General features: G+C 27.1%; 3 protein-coding genes across 5 annotated transcripts in view; 1 reads left to right on the top strand and 2 right to left on the bottom strand.

The window, feature by feature from the left end:
* Nucleotides 1-5,535: 5,535 nt before the first annotated feature.
* LOC100159480 (pterin-4-alpha-carbinolamine dehydratase) lies at nucleotides 5,536-8,966 on the bottom strand. 2 transcript variants are annotated; one of them, XM_008187715.3, is made up of 4 exons: nucleotides 8,809-8,966; nucleotides 8,496-8,721; nucleotides 5,861-5,983; nucleotides 5,536-5,782 (listed from the first exon to the last, which is right to left on the bottom strand). In XM_008187715.3, the coding sequence occupies exons 2-4, from the start codon at nucleotides 8,577-8,579 to the stop codon at nucleotides 5,594-5,596; spliced, it is 396 nt and encodes a 131-aa protein (XP_008185937.1). In that variant the 5' UTR covers nucleotides 8,580-8,721; nucleotides 8,809-8,966; the 3' UTR covers nucleotides 5,536-5,593. The 2 variants fall into 2 exon arrangements, with proteins under 2 accessions (XP_008185937.1, XP_001946216.2); XM_001946181.5 differs by having other exon boundaries at nucleotides 8,496-8,962.
* Nucleotides 8,967-9,462: 496 nt separating this feature from the next.
* On the top strand, nucleotides 9,463-13,049 carry LOC100168372 (cleavage stimulation factor subunit 2 tau variant). 2 transcript variants are annotated; one of them, XM_008187714.3, is made up of 10 exons: nucleotides 9,464-10,042; nucleotides 10,180-10,285; nucleotides 10,355-10,433; nucleotides 10,492-10,661; nucleotides 10,728-10,876; nucleotides 10,937-11,044; nucleotides 11,888-11,990; nucleotides 12,108-12,249; nucleotides 12,325-12,568; nucleotides 12,631-13,049. In XM_008187714.3, the coding sequence occupies exons 2-10, from the start codon at nucleotides 10,240-10,242 to the stop codon at nucleotides 12,754-12,756; spliced, it is 1,167 nt and encodes a 388-aa protein (XP_008185936.1). In that variant the 5' UTR covers nucleotides 9,464-10,042; nucleotides 10,180-10,239; the 3' UTR covers nucleotides 12,757-13,049. The 2 variants fall into 2 exon arrangements, with proteins under 2 accessions (XP_016662274.1, XP_008185936.1); XM_016806785.2 differs by having other exon boundaries at nucleotides 9,463-10,285.
* A 5,365-nt stretch (nucleotides 13,050-18,414) lies between these two features.
* LOC100162216 (arginine/serine-rich protein PNISR) overlaps nucleotides 18,415-19,626 on the bottom strand; it is a 6,248-nt gene continuing 5,036 nt past the window's right edge. The window contains exon 11 of the mRNA XM_001944939.5: nucleotides 18,415-19,313. Within this exon, the coding sequence (XP_001944974.2) occupies nucleotides 18,796-19,313 (518 nt within the window). The 3' untranslated portion in view covers nucleotides 18,415-18,795. The remainder of the gene's footprint in view (nucleotides 19,314-19,626) is intronic.

Below are 19,626 nucleotides of genomic sequence, written 5' to 3'. Positions count from 1 at the left end.
GACTACGCGGAAAAGCCGAGGTTCCTGTGCGTGCATTATTGTAAATACTAATAATTAATAATATAGGTATATAAGCCAATTATCTATATAGGTATTTATATAGGCATATAGCCATAATGGCATGATTGAGAAACAGCTTTTGAAATTTTGGAATGAAAAAAATATAATAATAATAACTATACTCTATTCGGAATGAGATCGTACCTACTTCGACGGCGACCAGTTTTCGTCGGGCGGTGGTCAGACATATGGTGAGACGCTTCCCCCACCTAAAAAACTCGTGGGGCTAGCCCTGCGGAACGAAGCCACGCCCATGCGCAGAAGTTGGCCGCCGAGATACGATCTCATTCCAAATAGAGTATAGTTAGTTTTTTTTCTAACGAGTTAGACTAGACTATTTTACACATTAAATTCAACTAGTTAAGTTACAAAGTTAATATGAATTAAAACTAACTAGTTAGTGCCCAGCTTTGAATCCCCGCAGACTTAGAGTTGTCCTTAAAATCTTATCTAGATTGTAAAGGAGTTCGTGAATCATGGTTTAAAAATAATACCCCGGGTGATGATTGGGTCTACGGGTTTTTAAAACGACACCCAGAACTATCCATAAAAATTAGTGCAAATATAAAAAAGTCACGGAAAAATCACAGCCGACGATATCAATGGGTACATGACCGTCTCGAAAAAAAATTAGCAGGTATTCCGCCCTCACGTACCTATATATGGTTACGACGAAACAAATCTTACAGACTACCCCGGAACTAAAAAAGTTATTATTTAAAAGAGGTTCAAAATACGTAGAGCAAATAGGTAACACGACCAATAGCGCTGTATCCTTAATGTTTTGTGGGAATGCGGAAGGACATTAAATCCTTACTTACATTGTGTATAAGTCGGAATCATTGTGGATCACATGGATGGAGAGGGATCCTGCACCTAACACGAGGTACAACCGAAGCAAAAGTGTTTGGTTTGACACACATATTTATGAAAACTGGTTTGGGACAACTTTTCTTAAAGAAGTCGGCAGCGGTGGACCTTACGCATTAATAGACGACAACTTGGCGTCCTACATAAATGAACATGTGCTAGAATTATGAGAAGCTCATGACATCAAATTCATTTATTTACCGCCAAACACAACATATATTTCACAACCCCTCAATATTGCTTTTTTCCGCCCGATGAAGGTGGCTTGGAAAGATATTAGGGAATGAAAAAAAACAAAAACTGAGTCTTGTCTTACAACTCTCTCGAAAGATATATTTCCCAGACTCCTAACCAAATTAATGGAAAAAATAAATATTAATAAAATGGAGAATTTAAAATCGGGTTTTTAGAAAGCTGGTATCTACCTCTTAAACCGACAAAAACTTTTAGACCCGTTGGCAGAAAATAAAGGGGAAATATTCGACAAAGATTTAATAGGCAATGCGTTTCTGGACCAAATTCTGCAAAAAGAACGAAAACATTTTATTGGTGTGGGTGCAAAACAAAGAAAAAAAAATTACAAGTTTCACCCGGTGACAGTATTTCCATTGAAGAATTACGAAAATCAAGCGAAAACCGAGGACGTTCTAATGAAACACTTGAACCAAAAATGAAGGTAAAGCAAGCTACGTTGTCATCCCCGAGCGAATCGACGGTATTGATATTTCGTTAAGTGACAGCGATGACCTTGATCTTGATTTTGATAGTGACAGCAAGGATGTAGACAACCTCGATAAGGCTGTTAACGAAGAACAAGCTTCAAATTATAACGTTGGTGATTTTGTAATTGAAAATTTGAAAATAAAAACTATCCTGGTTGTAGTATTACGTCGATGTTCGATGAAGGCGCCAAAGTAGACCGTATGGAGAAGTTATCAAAACAGTGGAGGTGGCCCGAAAAAAGACTGTATTGACTACGAGTGGAGCGACATAATACGTAAAATTCAACCACCGAAATTGTGTAAACGTACCTAATTATTTTCGAATACCGGATCTCGAAGAATTTGTCTGACAACCTATAATTTTTATTTTGTATAACGCAAGCCCGGATTAAGGCATTTTGAGGCCCAGGGGCCAAAATTTTAAAAGAGGCCCCTGTACGAAAAAAAAATATTAATGTATATTATAATGCGTTCCGGAGTGAAGTCAAATAAAAATAAAATTATGTCAAAATGTTTAAAAGTTTTAAAGATACATAAACAAATGCGTGATATGCATGGTTTTGATAAAATAAAAGTTAATTGCCCATAACTAAAAAAATAAAAAAGTTAGATTCAATCTTTAGAGGGTATTTATTCATCATTTTTGGTATACTTTCATAGTTTTATATGACGTTGGCCGGTCACTTCACCCTGGAACGTATTGTATATTATTCGATATTAGGTACCTGATATAATAAATATAATATATAGATATTAGGTATATAGCAATAAATAATGAATAATGTATCACATTATTTATAAATTATAATTTACAAGCTTTTTTCCTAGCTAATTAATCATCGATTTTTTTTAGGTGATTTATTTAGTGTACATAGCCTATAACGAAAAAAGTAATGGACAAATTAGAGGCCCCTAAATAAATTCTAAGTATCGAGGCCCGGGGGCCATGGCCCCTTCTGCCCCCCCTTAATCCGGGCTTGGTATAACGTAAATATAAATTTATTACTTAAGAATTATTTTTTATTATTTAGTACATAGGTATATTCTTAAAGTTAATACATTTTTTTTTACTTAAAAGGCTGTTTTATTCGTTATTTTAGCTTGTTTTACCATAAAAATTGGTTTAATCTTATCTCAAGAACTTGCTGATAAACTCCGCTGCATAGGTTAACATTGGCCCAAAGTAATGGGAACGGAAATATATAAGGGCATTTAGAGGTGGGTTAAAATTACTCCATTTCCATGTAACATTGACCCACATTTTTGAAAAAAATTTTTATACATAAAAAATTGAAAAATTAAAAATTAGATTTCGCAAAAGATATATCTAGACCCAAACATTTATGTAAATATTTTTTTATTTAAGTGCAAGCTAATTAAAATTATTCCTAAAGTTAAAAATTGGTACTACATAGGTAATAAGTCAATCTGGTAACTATAAAAAAAAAAAATGTTTTAAATTTTTATTTTTTAAATATTCTGATCACCGTATAACCTACTTACATGAAATTTTGTTTTAAATTTTTAATCATTAACTGTAGAAGTTGAACATTTTATACATTTTTAACTACAAAATCATAAAATTTAAAATTTAAATTTGTTAAATGTTGTTGAAATTCGAACTTTAAATGTTTATAAAAAAAAAAATGTGAAATCTACTAAAGAGGGCCATTGTTCATCTAGCCCATATATACAATTCAATACTCAGACTTTTCAAATATAATCATGATCCAAAAGCCAAATAAACTCCCTGATTCTACCTCTTCCCACAGACCAATAAGTCTTCTTTGTTCTCAAAAGAAAAATAATATAAAAACTAATATTTCAAATTTCAAACTTATAAATTTCATAAAAAAAATAAAAGATAATGGAGCAAAAAAAATCAATTTTTATCATAATTTATTGTTGGTCTACAAAGGGTTAAAACCCACCTGGACATACAAATTGCAGCTATGGGGAAATGCTAAAAAGTCTAATCTGAATAAGATACAAGCTTTCCAAAATATAACCTTAAGGAAATTAGTAAACGCCCTTCCATACATATCAACCCATACCTTACATATAGATTGTAACTTAAAAAAAATTCATAACGAAGCTAAACGTTTTTATAAAATTTCATAACTGTCTATCTTCCCATTCAAATCTTCTCATCAAGAACTTATCATCCCTCACAATCACAGATAGCCCCCCAAGGTGACTCAAACGTAAATGGTGCAGAGATTTATTACTTTAAATATATAAAAAAAAACTCCTCATATGATAAAACCACACAAAATTTAAACCAAGTCGAGTGTTTGAAATACAAATTTTTCTACATTGAATATTCACTCGATTTCTCATGTAGCGATTTTCTTATTCAGTTGTAATTCAAAAACTGTAGATACATGAAAATTTCACTGAATGTTTATTTTATTAATTCTTATAATTGATAAAATTTTCAAAATATTTTGACTTGTTTTTAGCTGTTTACGGACAATTTCATATTTCAATTTTTTAATTTTTTTCTTTAAATATCAATTAAGTTTTATCTGTTGGGCCAAAAAGTGTGAAAATGTAATTCAAGGCTCCTGATATATTGTTACAATAGCAGTTGAAAAATATTAAAAATACACAGGCACAATTTTTTTTTTATAAGCATTTAAAGATTAAATTTTGACAAAATTAATCATATTTAAAATTGAATAATTATTTTGTAGTTAAAAATGTATAAAATGTTCAAATTTAATACCTAAAAATTGAAAATTTATAACAAGATTCCATGTAAGTAGTTAATTCTGTTACCAAAAAATCTAAAAAATACATAAGCACAGTATATTTTTAGTCATTTTAAGTTCAAATTTTGACAAAATTACATATTAAAAAACCTAAGTATAGAGTTATTTTAGTTATTTTATTGTGATTGTATAATATTATGCATGGGTACTCGAAACTTCTAAAGTATACTATTATATATCTATGATAGTATCACGGTTTGTTGTTGATGTATAATCCATTATAAGTACCTAATAGATATTGTGATATGATTAATTAATAATTTGGAATTTATTTAGGTACCTATTATAGGCCATTTTTTTTTTTTTTTTTTAATGCCATATATAAGTATATAATATGACTTATACCTAGACTGACATACCGTCTCCGCTCAAAATCGTTTTTCTTATACAATGATATTATATCATTGAATTCAAATTTAATACCATCCATTATACAGTGACCCACTTGTAATCTACTGTTCAGCAGAGCGACATCCATTTGCCTACCTTTTTTAACTATTACATTTGATTATTTAACATAATTATTATTATAATTTATAAATATACAAGTATGATAGTTTATCTATGCTCAGAATCATTTTAGTATACAAGATTTATCTAAGAATTCAAATATAACACATTCAATACAACGGCATGCTCAACAACTACTGTACAGCAAATTGGTCCCCACTTGTCCACCTTTTCTTTATTTTTTCTCTTTTTTCTTGCTATACAAAATATTAAATAACATTTACGCATTGTATCAATGACGCATAGTTGCTGAATTTGAAAATGGTTTTATAAACACATTTTTTTTCTATTTTTTTCTATTTTTATCTAATATCATTAGGTTAAATACACTAAAAAGAATACTAAACAAATGACAAAAAAATAATATTTTAAATTTTTCCAGCAAAACTGAAGTGTCCAATGCAAGAAGAACAGGCTATTTCCATATTCAGAAATTCAGATATGGTTTAAAATAATACCTGGTTATTGCAACGAAATGTAAACAATATTATTATTTATTAAAAAAACATGCATTATGAAAATAGTGGAGATAGACGGTTCTTGTACTAGACTCTTCAATTGTTATTTACTAAATAGTTATAGTAATAAATAATAACATATTTTGTATTTTGTTCTACATATAATTTATATTTACTACATATAAATTACATTAACAAATTATGAAGATGCTTTAATGATTTTTTCTGTTTTGTCCAAAAATGTGGCAAGATTAACATCATTTGATGACAAACCACTAACGTCGTGTGTGGATAATGTAACTTGCACTTTGTTGTACACATTAAACCATTCAGGGTGATGATCCATTTTTTCACTTTTCAATGCTACTTGAGTCATGAACCCAAAAGCCTAGTTATTTAAATATTATTAAAAGGCGAAATTAATATAATTATTATAATTAAATGTGTAGGTATACAATGCACATACTTCAATAAAGTTAGAGAATAAAAATTCCTTGTATATGGCATCTCTGTCTTTCACTAATGACCATTGATTAGAGAATAATGGCTGGAGTAGTTCTTCTCTCTGTTCTTTGGTTAATAGACTCGGCTAAAATAATTCACATATATTAAATGCACATTCTTAAACCATTAAAATATGATAAATTAAATTTTTACAAAAAATAAATAAATATTTTACCCATATTTTAGATTTTGATGAATGTATTAGTTTTACAATATATTATTTTTTTTTGTCATAACAGTAAAAACAATTCAATCCTTAGGTGGGTGGGTGCCACTGGCTCCAAAATATTTACATAATACAAATTCTACTACGTACAAAAATATTGAAAATTAACTATTGAATAATTATAGGCTATAGCCATTAGCCTATATTGAGGTCACCGTTTCAAATTGATACCCCTATTTATTTTTGAGTGTGCGCCACTGATCATAGCTTACAAAATTCATTCTGAGCAGAATTAATATGTCAAACAATATTGTGAAGGATATAATATCATAATTATATATTTATACTGCATTGTCACTACCTATTAGTATTATGGTAGTTTGAACTAATTTTTGTCAACAACAAATATACATATATGATTAAAGTGATTATTGTTATTATATTATTAATTTAATAATATTACAAGCTGTTACTAACTTATAAATTAATACAGGGATACCATAGAATGGTATAAATAGAGTAAAAGAGTTGTTAATAGCTTAAAATTTGTTGAGTTTTTAAATTTCAGTGTATAGAAAAATTTTTTTTAATTAATATGATAGTGGAATATTTTATGTTTTGATAGTAAATATTTTTTTTGTTATAATAAAAAATCAAAATAATTTGAGGAGAATTTGTTAATTTATGTGTAAATATTTAATATCAACAATATTTGAAATTCAATCCCTCATAAAATATGTATGTAACTGAAAATTTTTTTAAACTCCATGAACACAAACTGTGTGCTAACGTACAAAGAGTAATATACTACAAAATTATATACATATTTTTTGTGATTTTCACAGAGTTTGTAAAAGTTTGAACTTTAAATACTTAAAAAAAATTGTACCTGTGTATTTTAAATTACTATAAGAACAACTTATGTGCAGGAATCTTGTATTAATCTTTTAAGATTTATGACAGAGCTTTTATTTACATCCAATATTGTATATACATAAAAGTTAATAGGTAATATTAATATTATTTTATGTTATATAATTATAATATAATAATTAATAACATGGTAAGTTCAATGTATTTGCAAAATGTAATTCAAACTACCGTAATACTATTAGAAAAATAACTTATGACTTGTTGTAAGCTTTGAACAATATAAAATATAAATATATAATTGTTGTTTTGTATGCAAGAATTTATCATTAAATAAAAAAAATTAATACATTAATTTTAGTGATGAGGTATTATAGGTACTCGACAGCTACTAAACTTACAGAAAAGTGACTTCCCTGGTTTTTTTTCAATTTAGAGGAAGTTTATTTTTTTAAATAAAATAAATAATATTAAAAAAAATAAATCTTCTTAAATTTAGGTGTTTTTTTATTACATGAAGGATAATTAAACAATTTTTTACTTGTTGAACTAATTAATCTATTCAACAATAATTATGGACATTCTTAATTATGAAGTATAAGTAAATTTGTATTGAGGTTTTTAATACTATAGACTTTATTTGTACCGTAATTGAGCTAAATTCTTAGAAGAGATTTTTAATAAATAATAAATGTTTTAGATAAATAAATAGGTAATATATATCATGATTTGTTATTCAATATTATTAGTAAAATTAATTTGCATTATTAATTGTTATTTAATATTTCATAAACTTATAATGGATGCTTATAATTAATATAATTTTAATCCTCCAACAGAAATCTGTGGTCTTTATAAAAAAATAAGTGTTTATAATACCCTATTTTTTAGAAATTATGTACCTACACACTGAGGTCTAGTTGATGTTATAAAAAGGTATAGTATTTAAAACACAAATATATTTTACGATAGTTGATCATATCCAGTTGGCTAGTAAAATACTCGGCCAGCGTGTTGTAAGAAACCACCATTTAAAAAAATGCACCTATATAGATAATTAGTATTATAAGCTGTCACTTTTATTATGGCCATAAGTTGAGGCCTAGAGACCATGGCTACAGTGTTCCTGGTTTAATGATTGGTTTACTGACCACGCCCCAAGCTTTTATGGGATTTTTAAAAATGTTAAATGGTAGAGGAATAATTAATGTTTAAGATATTGACAAACAAAAGACTGTGGTACAAAATACAAAACTATTAAGGTTTATTGATTTCGAGCCACACTCAACCATAGCTGCACTCAGATATCGGGCTTGACTATCAAGACATATTATCAATGGCCTAGGGATTTTGGTTCTTAACCCTCTTGCCCCATAGCCTTTTTCCCCTAATACATGCATTATTCATGTAAATTATACACGAAAACTGTAAAATTTAGTTTAATTTATACTTACACCCCCCCCCCCCCCAAATTTCATAATCCTGACTACTCCACTGCATATTATAATATGCATATTGTTTACATTACACACCGTATACAACATCGTCCTTAATAACTCACCATTTTCCTTGTACGCTTAGTCGAATATTTAACTACACAACGGAGTACAGGCCTCCAAGTACTGTTGAACAACACTGTCGTCATTTGATGAACTAGTCATAAAGAGAAAGTAGATTGTCCGATGATATTAACATAATAACATTACGTAATATAATAGTATTTTAATATCTGACGGATTAGAATGCCGAATGTCGAACAGCGTTCATCCTGGGTTATCGCCTAATGCCTATTAATGACAAGTGGTTTTAGTCGATTGTTTTATAATTGCGGATATTATCAAGAGACGACTCAGCTCGAAATATTTGTAACGTACACGGTACTTGGTAACGTTTGACAGTAGTTGACACTGTTAGAGGATTTGATACACTTTTATTATATTTATAAAGTCACTAATATTATTAGTTATTATTGGATTTCATAGACCACAGTCCACACCGCACAGTCACGCAGGCCATCGCCAATTATTTTGCTTATCATTTGACACCGCAATTTTCGTCATCGAAGCCGGCGCGAAATGATAAATGATAATGGAATCATGTTGTATCATCAGGAAGCAGGCTGTTCTAGCCATAGACATATAAATTATATTTTTTATTGCAATCTATGGTTCAAGCTGCTGTTGCCATGAATTAAAACAATATAATATATTAATATTATATTAAAATAATATATTTTATCACGATTATATACCATTTATAACATAAAAGTCCGTGACATATACATTAATTTATACCTATATTATTATCTGAATACTCTTAATAATATACATCATAATATTATTATTAGTTTATTAAACGATAATTACAATAAATATTTAATATAACATTATGTAGGTACAAAATTGATTTTGATTACATTTGGGTCGAGGCTATTAATATTGTCATTGTCATTATCGTCTTTATAGTTTATATTGATTATGTACGTTATATTTGGATTGCAATGAAAATGAAATATTAACTCGGGAATCGGGATAACGACGAGTGCAGCTCCTTGGCTGGCCGGGCTGAAATTATTGTTTACACAGTCACGGTTAGAGAGCCTATATAGGCTCTCTAGTCACGGTCATCGAGAAAAATATATTTTTACAAATAAAATTACCTATAAAAACCATAAAACTCGAACGATATCCAACCTGACTGGTTTACGGGATCGTAATATATATACTCGTACATAAATATTATCTATCTCAGACTATGTTCTTGCAGCTTTGAACCACGATTTAAGATAGTACTATCTTACTACTATCTTAAATCGTGCTTTGAACCTACGAAACGTTTTACGAAATTAATGCAATTTCAAATAATATTCACGAATCGCATCTATGCGACAATTACCTATCTACTATCTACCTATAGAATTCCACCTGTATGGCTACCCTGTAGAATCGGAATCGGGCTATCATAAATGTCCTCTGGTCCGACGTCCACAGTACCACTAAAATGACTCATCATAATTTCGAAAATTTCGATTTGACTAGTTGGTCGTTTAGATTTATTTACCTATACTACCTACGCTTGGTTTGTTGTACGTTTGAATCGAGTTGACTGGTAGGTTTTTCGAATTTATTACATCATTTTTTGCGTAACGAAATGAAATACCGGTTTCTCGACTCTAAATTAACGCTTCATCACAATATATGTATGTTTATTTAAAATTTTTAAAAATCGTCAATATTGTTTTGCAGCAATCATAATACAACTTTTATTCATAATCATAAATATTACCTTAATATTATATTAATAAAATGACTGAACAAAACATTTTAGACAAGTCTATGAGAAGTGTTTTTGGTATGTTTATTAAACAGTTTTTTTATGTGCACATTAGTATTTTAAAATAATAATTTGTTAACATTTTAGTTGGAAATATTCCGTATGAGGCAACTGAGGAAAAACTAAAAGATATATTCAATGAAGTAGGACCAGTTATATCATTTAAGTAAGTAGAGTATACCTAATCAGTTTTTATCGTAATTTAAAAACATTTATTCTTATAGACTGGTGTATGACAGAGAAACTGGTAAACCTAAGGGTTATGGTTTTTGTGAATATAAAGATCAGGAGACTGCACTTAGTGCTATGCGTAATCTCAATGGCTATGAAATCGGAGGTCGTACTCTACGTGTTGACAATGCTTGTACAGAGAAATCCAGACTAGAAATGCAATGTAATTTTAATAAACATAATAATTTTGTATAAATTAAAACCTATTTTAAATACACATCTATTATAGCATTAATGATGGGAATGCCTACTTCGGAAAGTCATTATGGTGATGCAGTTAATGCAGAAAAAGCACCAGAGATTATAAACAATGTGGTTTCCACTTTACCACCTGAACAATTGTATGAACTCATGAAACAAATGAAAGAATGTATTCAAGTAATATTTATAAACAAATTGATGAAAATTTAATTTTTAATAACTGTCTTCGATGTTCAGAATAATCCTGCAGAAGCTAGAAATATGTTGCTCCAGAATCCTCAACTTGGTTATGCATTATTGCAAGCACAAGTTATAATGAAAATTGTGGATCCAGAAGTTGCCAAAGTAATTATAAATTACTTATGTATTAGTTTAAATTATTGTTCTTGTCGATAAATTAATATTTAACAATATTGGTTACAATTTATGAGAAAATTAATCAATAAATAATACTGTTTATTATAATTTTGATTCATTATGTGGAAAAATAATTTTGATTACTGATTAATACTGTTATCTGTAATATTAATTTATTAATTAAATATCTAAAATTGATTTAATTAATGATCATAATTTAATAACTATCAAATACAATTTTGTAAAATTATTATTTATTACTTCCATTTATTTCAATATGTGCAATGGCGAAGCGTGAGTTTTTGATTGAGGAGATATTTAAAAAAAGTCTCTAATACGGCGATGTTGATAATTAAGGATTGAGGTAATACAAACGTAATAGTAAGCATAAAGTAAAGCCCACTCACATTAAAATTCCCCTTGTACTCGCTCGCCCATTATACCATATTTTGAATAACCTACATCGCCAGCCTTACGCATGGCCGTATCGCGCTTCTTCTAATCTATTTTTAGAATTGTATAACTATACAACGAAATACCGATTTTAACAAATATTGAAACATACATCGTATTTATGATATAAATGAGGTTCAAATTTGTAAATATTTTATAAAACAATATTATTTGTCCCGTGATCTAATTTATAAGTTCGGAGATATTGTCTCATTGTGGAGAGTATGATGCTTCGCCACTGAATATGTGTAATATAAAATAAATAAATTTTATTAATATTATAATAGTAAAAATGTTACTTCTATAAATAATAAACATATCGTAGGGAAGTTGGTATACATAACTAAAACATATAAGTAATCTTATGAATTTTCATAGACTATGTTGCATCCTGTACATAAAGTTCCACAATCACCACGCATTCCAAACGCCGCACCAACAACTTCAAGAGTTCAGCCAGTTATTCAAACTACTAATAATGGTATGCAGTAGAGTAATAACTTAAATCATATGATTTCACATAGTTCTTAATCTGGTTAAATAAAAAACATTACACTTGCAAAAATAATTAATTTTAGAATTAATTTAATTTGTTTAGAAAATATAGATTGGCAACATAATAATATGTATTGTGGGCAAAGCACAAGCCAAGACTTAAGACAGCCACCACCAAATCAAATGCCGTTCCTCCCACCGCCACCACCTTTGTTGTCCAATATTGAACCTCCCCCGTCATTTATGTAAATAATATTAAAATAATTTATATCCTAATAAAGTAATAACTAATCATTCTTAACAATGCAATGTTTTTTAAGGGCTACAAGAGATTATCCACGGACATCCGCAATGGATTCAGATCAACGATCATTTGGAGATATGTATTTAGATCACAGAGCTAATAATAATTTTATGACCATGCCACCACCGATGATTGTACAACAACCAATAGCATCAGAACAAAAAGTACCTCCAAGAATTATTCCGTCTTCTCAACCTCAACCTCAACCTCAACCTCAACAAGCACCTAACCAAATTGTTAAAACATCTGATTCTGAAAAGGTATTAATATTTTTATTGTGTTGATATAACACTTATAAGCTAAACCAATTGATTTTTTCTAGGCTGCTCTGATAATGCAAGTATTACAGTTAACTGATGCACAGATTGCAAAGTTGCCTCAAGAACAGCGCCAAAGTATACTTCAACTGAAAGAAAAAATTTCTAATTCTAATAAAAAGAAAGATTAAATCTCATTTATTTTTATTTGTTTTAGTATAAACTGTTTTCATTACCACTAATACTATTTAAATTTATGGTAATTAATAATATTTATGCTATAACTGTACATTTATGTATTTAAAATACTAATTATAGTAAAAAATTATTTTAGTTTTAATACATTTTGAATATATTGTAGAAATGTAATTAATTGTATACAAATATGGAATATTCAGACATTCAGTTATTTCAGCACAACTGTGTCCAATTTCAATGTACGCATCCTATCAAATTTTGAAATTAAATTGTAAAAATGAATATTTTGAACAAAAAAATTTGAAATTTTTAAACTTAATCTATAATTACGATACACATAAATATTGTAATTTGTATTTTTGTTGAAGTGGTTCACTTCCTATCTGTTCAATAGTAAAACCAGCAATTTAGTTTAATTTAATTTATTAAAATATAGACCTGTAAAATATGTATTTCAATTTTAAAATTAAAAATATTATCTAGATACTATATGACAATAATTTTTGCCCCACCTTGGAATGTTCTTAATTTAGCGGACATATCAAAAAACTAAAATGACACTTCTATGTAAAATCTTTTATTCAATAATCTAATCAGCTATACAATTCCTAATTTATGATACAAACACTGCAGTTATTAAAATTTTTTCATAATGTTAAATTTGTTGAAAACAAAAAAAATAAATATGATTTTTAGTATTTAAAATCATTTATTAATATATTTTTTTATTTATTTATTAAAGACTCGGTGTCTAGGGACATTGGTTAGTACTTATAGTACATATCCTATAGTTTTTAATATTAATAGTTAATATTACTAGAGTACCTCCCCCAACATCCATTATGATGATATTTAAATTGTAGTTATTTCTAAAAATATTGTTTATTATGAATTGTATTATTTGGACCTACTATATAGTTTTATTTCAAAATTCAGTAGTAGAAAAGTACAATATACGGTATTATTTATGCCTATATTATGTTAACATTTATTACTTATTAGCACAAATAGATCTATTTTCTCAATTTTATCAGTGTTCTCTACATGTCCTTTATATAACTTCTGTGAGACGGAGGGACTTGATACTAGCAAGTGTTTGCGGTTAGTTAGGTTTGCTAAGTAACATTTGCCACATTTAATTTTTATTATTTTGACCCACATAATATAATGATCACATTTATCATAATTCACAACAACGATTATAATCATATTAATTTCTCAAATTAAGGTGAAATTATCTCGTATAAAATTTAAAAGAAAAATTATTATCCAAGGCATCTCATAGGCGTTTTATTATATTTTAATTTTAAAGTAAGTTAAGAGTATTTTATAATATCCAAACAATTTACAAATTTAAAATACCTCATAATATGCTTTAAAATTAAAATATAATAAAACGCCTATTATGAGATGCCCTAGATAATAATCTTACTTTTAAATTTTATAAGAGGTCATTTCACTCTAATTTGAGAAATTAATATGATTATAATCATTATTGTGAATGTATAATTTGCTATGTTACGCGTGGGTCAGAGAGAGAAAATAAATATTGCGCTTCCATCCTATTAAGTTTTAAGAATTATTTGGTTCATAAAATAAATGTTTTAAATGCCAATATATATTATGATTTAAAGAAGTACCTATACTATAATACAATTAGAATATTAATAAATAAACAAAATAGCATTTTATAATACAACTAATTGGTAACTCTAATAATATTAAACCCTCTTATGACCAATTTGAAAACAAATGAGTTGAAAATTGTTTGATATTTCTATACACAGATTATATTGAAGCAATTACTCATAATATAAGATAAATGTTATATATTTATCAGGCTTATAACTTTTTTTTATTAACAAGAAAAATTATTTTAGATACCTACCTGTTGTTATTATAGGTACCAAATTGTTATTGTTATAAGTTATAATACAGAATTTATTACCTATTGAATTGTACTGCACCGGTATATTTATTATTTATTTCATTGTATTTTTTATAGTTGTTGTTTGACGGATGTTGGCTCTGTTACACCAATTTGCGTTATTGTCACTCTTTAGTCTACGGTTTGTAGTCCCACGAACATTATGTCCGACAATGCTGTCCAAATAAATTATATAAATATATAATATAGTTATTAACTTAAATTAAAAAAAAAAAAATATAATTAATGTGCAATTATTAAATTTAATAGTTTAAATAAAACGAATAAATAAATAATTTACTCTCATGAGGTTAGGTTAGGTTAGGTTGCAGTGTTTGAATTATTAAACTAAACTTAATATACACAATAAATATAACTTCTGAGCCATAAATACATTACACACTTTAAAATATTTCTGGTAAGTAAAAAGAGCAGCCTGTTGTCTGTTGAAGAGGTCTGAGGGGGGAGGCCAAGACCTCTGCCCCCTCCCTGAATCCGCCACTGGTTACCTCTATTCTCTAAAAGCCTATTTGTATTTATATTTTGTATTGGTCTATATATTATACATTGTAAATTAATTTGAAAATTGTAACTTGTATTTTTCAATTTTAATCTATTCGTTAATTTAATTCTTAAATTCAGCATTAATATTTAATTGTTATTATTATATCCATAGTCAAACGAGGATGATTAAATGTCTGATCACTTAATAAATGTCTAAAAAATAATAAGGTAGGATAAGTATAAGTTATATGAGTATAAGCAAACAGTTTTTAGTATGGTGGATACAGAATAAAATTACAATATTTTATTCTGAGATCACTTAAAAATGTGTAAATATAAACATTTTTTATTGTATTGATTGTGAGAGGAGACAACCATTATTTTAGTATTGAAAGAAATGTAAATTAGTTTTATGAGTAATATATATTACTTGCCATTTATAAATTAAGTTCATATCGTAACACTAATTTGTTTGAGTTTAATTTTAATTCAGACAATTCAGTATGTTCATGGTAAGAATTCATTTCAGTGGAAAGAGATAAATTATAAAGATAATATAAGGACTTAACAAGCACAATACACATCACAAAAATTAAAAATAATGGTGGTATACAATTTAGTCTTGTAGTTGAGTTATCTTTAAGGCCTAGGCATTATTAGGTTATCTAAATTGTTTTCTTTGGTTAGGTCAGTTAGACATACCTACCATTTAAATTAAGCTCATGATCAATATTGAGTACGTATTTCATTGGAATTGTTTGAAATTACATTTTTAGTATAAATTAAGAGAAATACTTAGATATAATAGTGATATCATTCATGGGCGTCTGCAATTGCATTTCTTGGCTTTTTCTGGGTAAATTATCATAATCATTATTGTCCTAAAATTCTTAAAAAATACCCTAAAAATTCTAAATAGTGTACTTAATTATTTTTATTTCTAATAATATCAATATAGTCTAATATAAATTTGGTATAAATTATAACACACATTTTATAAATTTTAAAGGATTGTAAAAAGGTTTCATTGATAGAACTGATAGTTTTAGACTTCATTAATCTGAAAAATTAACTATTTCTTTTTTATAGGATTAGCATTAGGTTTGATTTATTTATAAAAAAATTTATAAAAAGCATGCACAAATTTCAAAATTAAATTTTAAATTTTAATTTTAAAAAACCTCAAAATGCCCCAAAGATCCTAAAATGCAAAAAATGACTAAAATAATTTAAAAACGTCAAAAAATGCAAAGTAAAAACTTCATATTCTATTTGTGTATTTTATAAATCAACTATCACTTAGAAAACAATGCAAAAAACATCAAAATCACAACCTTAATCATTACCTATGTAATATAAAATATAAAAAAATTAATATTTTTAAAATTAAAAACAAAAACATTTTTTTTTTTTTTATTATTCACCAAATAGTTTTATGAGTGATAACACTCAATTGTCTCATTTATGATCGCTAGAACTAAGAATGTAGTTTATATAGATGTATGATATGTAGTGGTGGGGCAAGGTGCCCAGGTGCAATACTGTAGTATCAACCATGAACTAAGAAGATTATTCTTAGTTCATAGTGTCAACTAATTTTTTACTTTTTTCATAAAAAAATTAAATCTACATAGATAATGTCACTGCATATAATAGTTTTAAATTTTCAAGTTTGTGATATCAATGACTGAATAGCTAGACTCGTTAAGTTTTATAAATTACCTAAAATTATCAAATCAATGGTAACATTTTATTTCTTAAAAAAAATGCATTTGCTAATTAAAAAAAAACATAACAATTAATTAAAATGAATGATGTAAGATTACCTAAGTTATAAATAACTATCTACGTATAATTCATAAATAATTTTTACATTCCCAACCTATATGAAAGAAAACATGTCACAAGCAATACTTTATCACTAATAGGATAGTGAAACAACAATTTTAAAAAGGGCAAATATTTTGGCCTCCCTTTGACAAATGCTTTCAGAGGCCCTTCGTATCATTACATACATTTTGAGAAAAGAGTATATTTATAAGTTTTTCATATACAAACACTAAATTTACCAAGTTATACATTTATCTAATTAAAAAACAATTTTGTGATGTAATAATCATACATAATTGGTTTTGTAAAAATTAGTGATTTTTAAGCCATTTTTTAAATATTAAATTTAAATACATAGATATCCATCTATTTTATGACATTTTTGTATCTTGTGTTTTAATTTTATTATTTAAAAATCATATCAATTTAAATATTTAGAGTACATTAATCCCTTGCGCCCACTAATTATTACTTACGGCTTAACAAATTATTAGGTGAATATAAATAAAATTACAGTAGATTCATATGAATATGTTAGGTTCTAGTATAGACATATGGTATTTTAGTTTGATTACTGCATATTTTAATATACCTTATTAAAAAATTTGAACTATTTCAAAAATTAATGCAATTATACTTATAAAAAGTAAAAACTAACTATTTGGTAGAAATGTATAGATAATAAAAAAAACAAATGTTCATCATTTGAGAAGATATTAATAGGTAAAAAATGTAAATTCTAGATATTAAACAATAAGTATACTTTAAATAGTGGGTATATTTTATGATAACACCAATATTCAAATTTGTCAGTCGATGAACAACATTTTTTGATGCATTAAAATTTGTCTTCAAACAATTGTTATGGACTTACAATTGAAATATAAGTAAGCGTTCTGCCATTCTTTTTATTATTATTTTATCGCTGTAATGTCAATTTCAACATGCATGAGGCCATGAGAGCAAGTAATCAGTGGTACACCTTTATTTAGCAATTTACAACAAGGAAATAAAGATAAATAAATGTATTGTCTTTATGTTGTTACTTCAACTCTGGAATCTGGTTCAACCAAGATTTTCTAAATACCTCATAGAATAAAGAATGTTTTTAATTAAATAATTTCTACTAAAATTCAGAGTTTAAAGATAATAATATTATAGTATTATAATAAGTTTTTATAATTTTACCATATTATAAACAAAATAATTAATATTTTGTACCTTCTACTTTTCTGTGACAGAAATACATGAAATAAAAAGGGAAAAGCTTATTTTAAGAAATTAGGAATTGTATAAGGAACAAAACGCAAAAGTTTAAGTTCTGTAAGTGAAAATTGAATTTGTTTAGGAACATAAACTCGGAGTTGAATAATATTTTAGTGCTCAAAACTTTGGAGTCACTGTTTTATGTTGAAAACAGAGTTTATATATACAATTTCTAATTGTAAATAAATAAATTACAGTCTACAAATCTATTATTTATAAGTAAAACATATATTATGAATGTACAAAATTATATTTGTTTTAATAATTGAGATAAGATAACAAATTTCTAATAAAAATTCAATTGGCAGTCATTATTAAATAATTAAAATTGTATTTTTTTTTTTTGCCTAATTAAACTGTTTACTTTATTAAAAGCTAAACCTAGTATTATAAATATTATATAAAAAAAAAAATAATGCTAAAATATAATTAATTTAATGAGTCAATAATAATAAAATAATTATTAAGAATTTTAACCTCTTAAAATTACATTTTTACCAGATTATTATCGTCTGTAGCGGTGTTTTTTACTTCTTGATTCATTTGAACTAGAAGAACTATTTCGTTTAGTTTTGTACTTTCTGGAATATGAGTGACGTGATAGTGGTGATTGACTTCTTCTTGATCTATAATTATGTGGAGATCTTCTATCATAATGCCTTGAACGTGACCTACTTCTATATCTTGAACGCGACATACTGCTCTTTGATATTGAATGAGATCTACTTCTATTTCTAGAACGCGATCTTCGGTTTCTCTTTACACTTTCTGCTTTAGTTTTGTTAATTGAAGATTTGGATTTAATTTTATCGCTTTTCTTATTTCTGTTTTTATAATCGGAACTATCATCACTCTTCTTACTAACACTACTACTGCTTGATGAATTAGAACTTGACGATCTTTTAGATTTCAATTTCTTTTTTTTTTGTCCATTTTTAATATTCAAATCATTGGATATTTCTTTTTTGATTTTGTCATGTCCCTTGGCCATCTTTTGGCTAGATCCTTCATCATCAGTACGTCCTGAAAATTAAAGTTGTACATTTTCATATCATTATTTTAAGATCAATGAATTCAAAGCTATAAATACAGTTTAATATTTTATGAATATTTTTATTATCATATTAAATATTATGTATTTATAATAGTATATACTATTAAAAATTAAAAAAAAAATTACGTAAGAGGATGTGATACCCGCATGACGTGTTGTCTCCGTCTTACAAGTGCGTAACATAGCAAATTATACGCAAAGCAGAACACGTGTAGCTCCGTTAGTTTAAAAATTAGAGTAAATTGACCTCTTATAAAATCTAAAGGTAAGATTATTATCTAG

Source organism: Acyrthosiphon pisum, chromosome X, assembly GCF_005508785.2.
Source record: "Acyrthosiphon pisum isolate AL4f chromosome X, pea_aphid_22Mar2018_4r6ur, whole genome shotgun sequence".
Taxonomy (NCBI): Eukaryota; Metazoa; Arthropoda; class Insecta; order Hemiptera; family Aphididae; genus Acyrthosiphon; species Acyrthosiphon pisum.
The sequence above is the reverse complement of the archived record's forward strand: the minus strand, read 5'-3'. Positions and strand labels throughout refer to the sequence as shown.

Bases quoted from the DNA above. Each gene is read 5' to 3' on its own strand.
- LOC100159480 (XM_008187715.3), bottom strand. From the start codon at position 8,579: ATGACGACAGTGTTGTTCAACAGTACTTGGAGGCCTGTACTCCGTTGT. The intron at 5,984-8,495 runs GTGAGTTATTAA...GAATTATTTTAG, and splicing joins CTAAGCGTACAAGGAAAATG to CCGAGTCTATTAACCAAAGA. The intron at 5,783-5,860 runs GTATGTGCATTG...TTAAATAACTAG, and splicing joins TATTCTCTAACTTTATTGAA to GCTTTTGGGTTCATGACTCA.
- LOC100168372 (XM_016806785.2), top strand. From the start codon at position 10,240: ATGACTGAACAAAACATTTTAGACAAGTCTATGAGAAGTGTTTTTG. The intron at 10,877-10,936 runs GTAATATTTATA...TTCGATGTTCAG, and splicing joins AAATGAAAGAATGTATTCAA to AATAATCCTGCAGAAGCTAG. The intron at 11,045-11,887 runs GTAATTATAAAT...GAATTTTCATAG, and splicing joins TGGATCCAGAAGTTGCCAAA to ACTATGTTGCATCCTGTACA.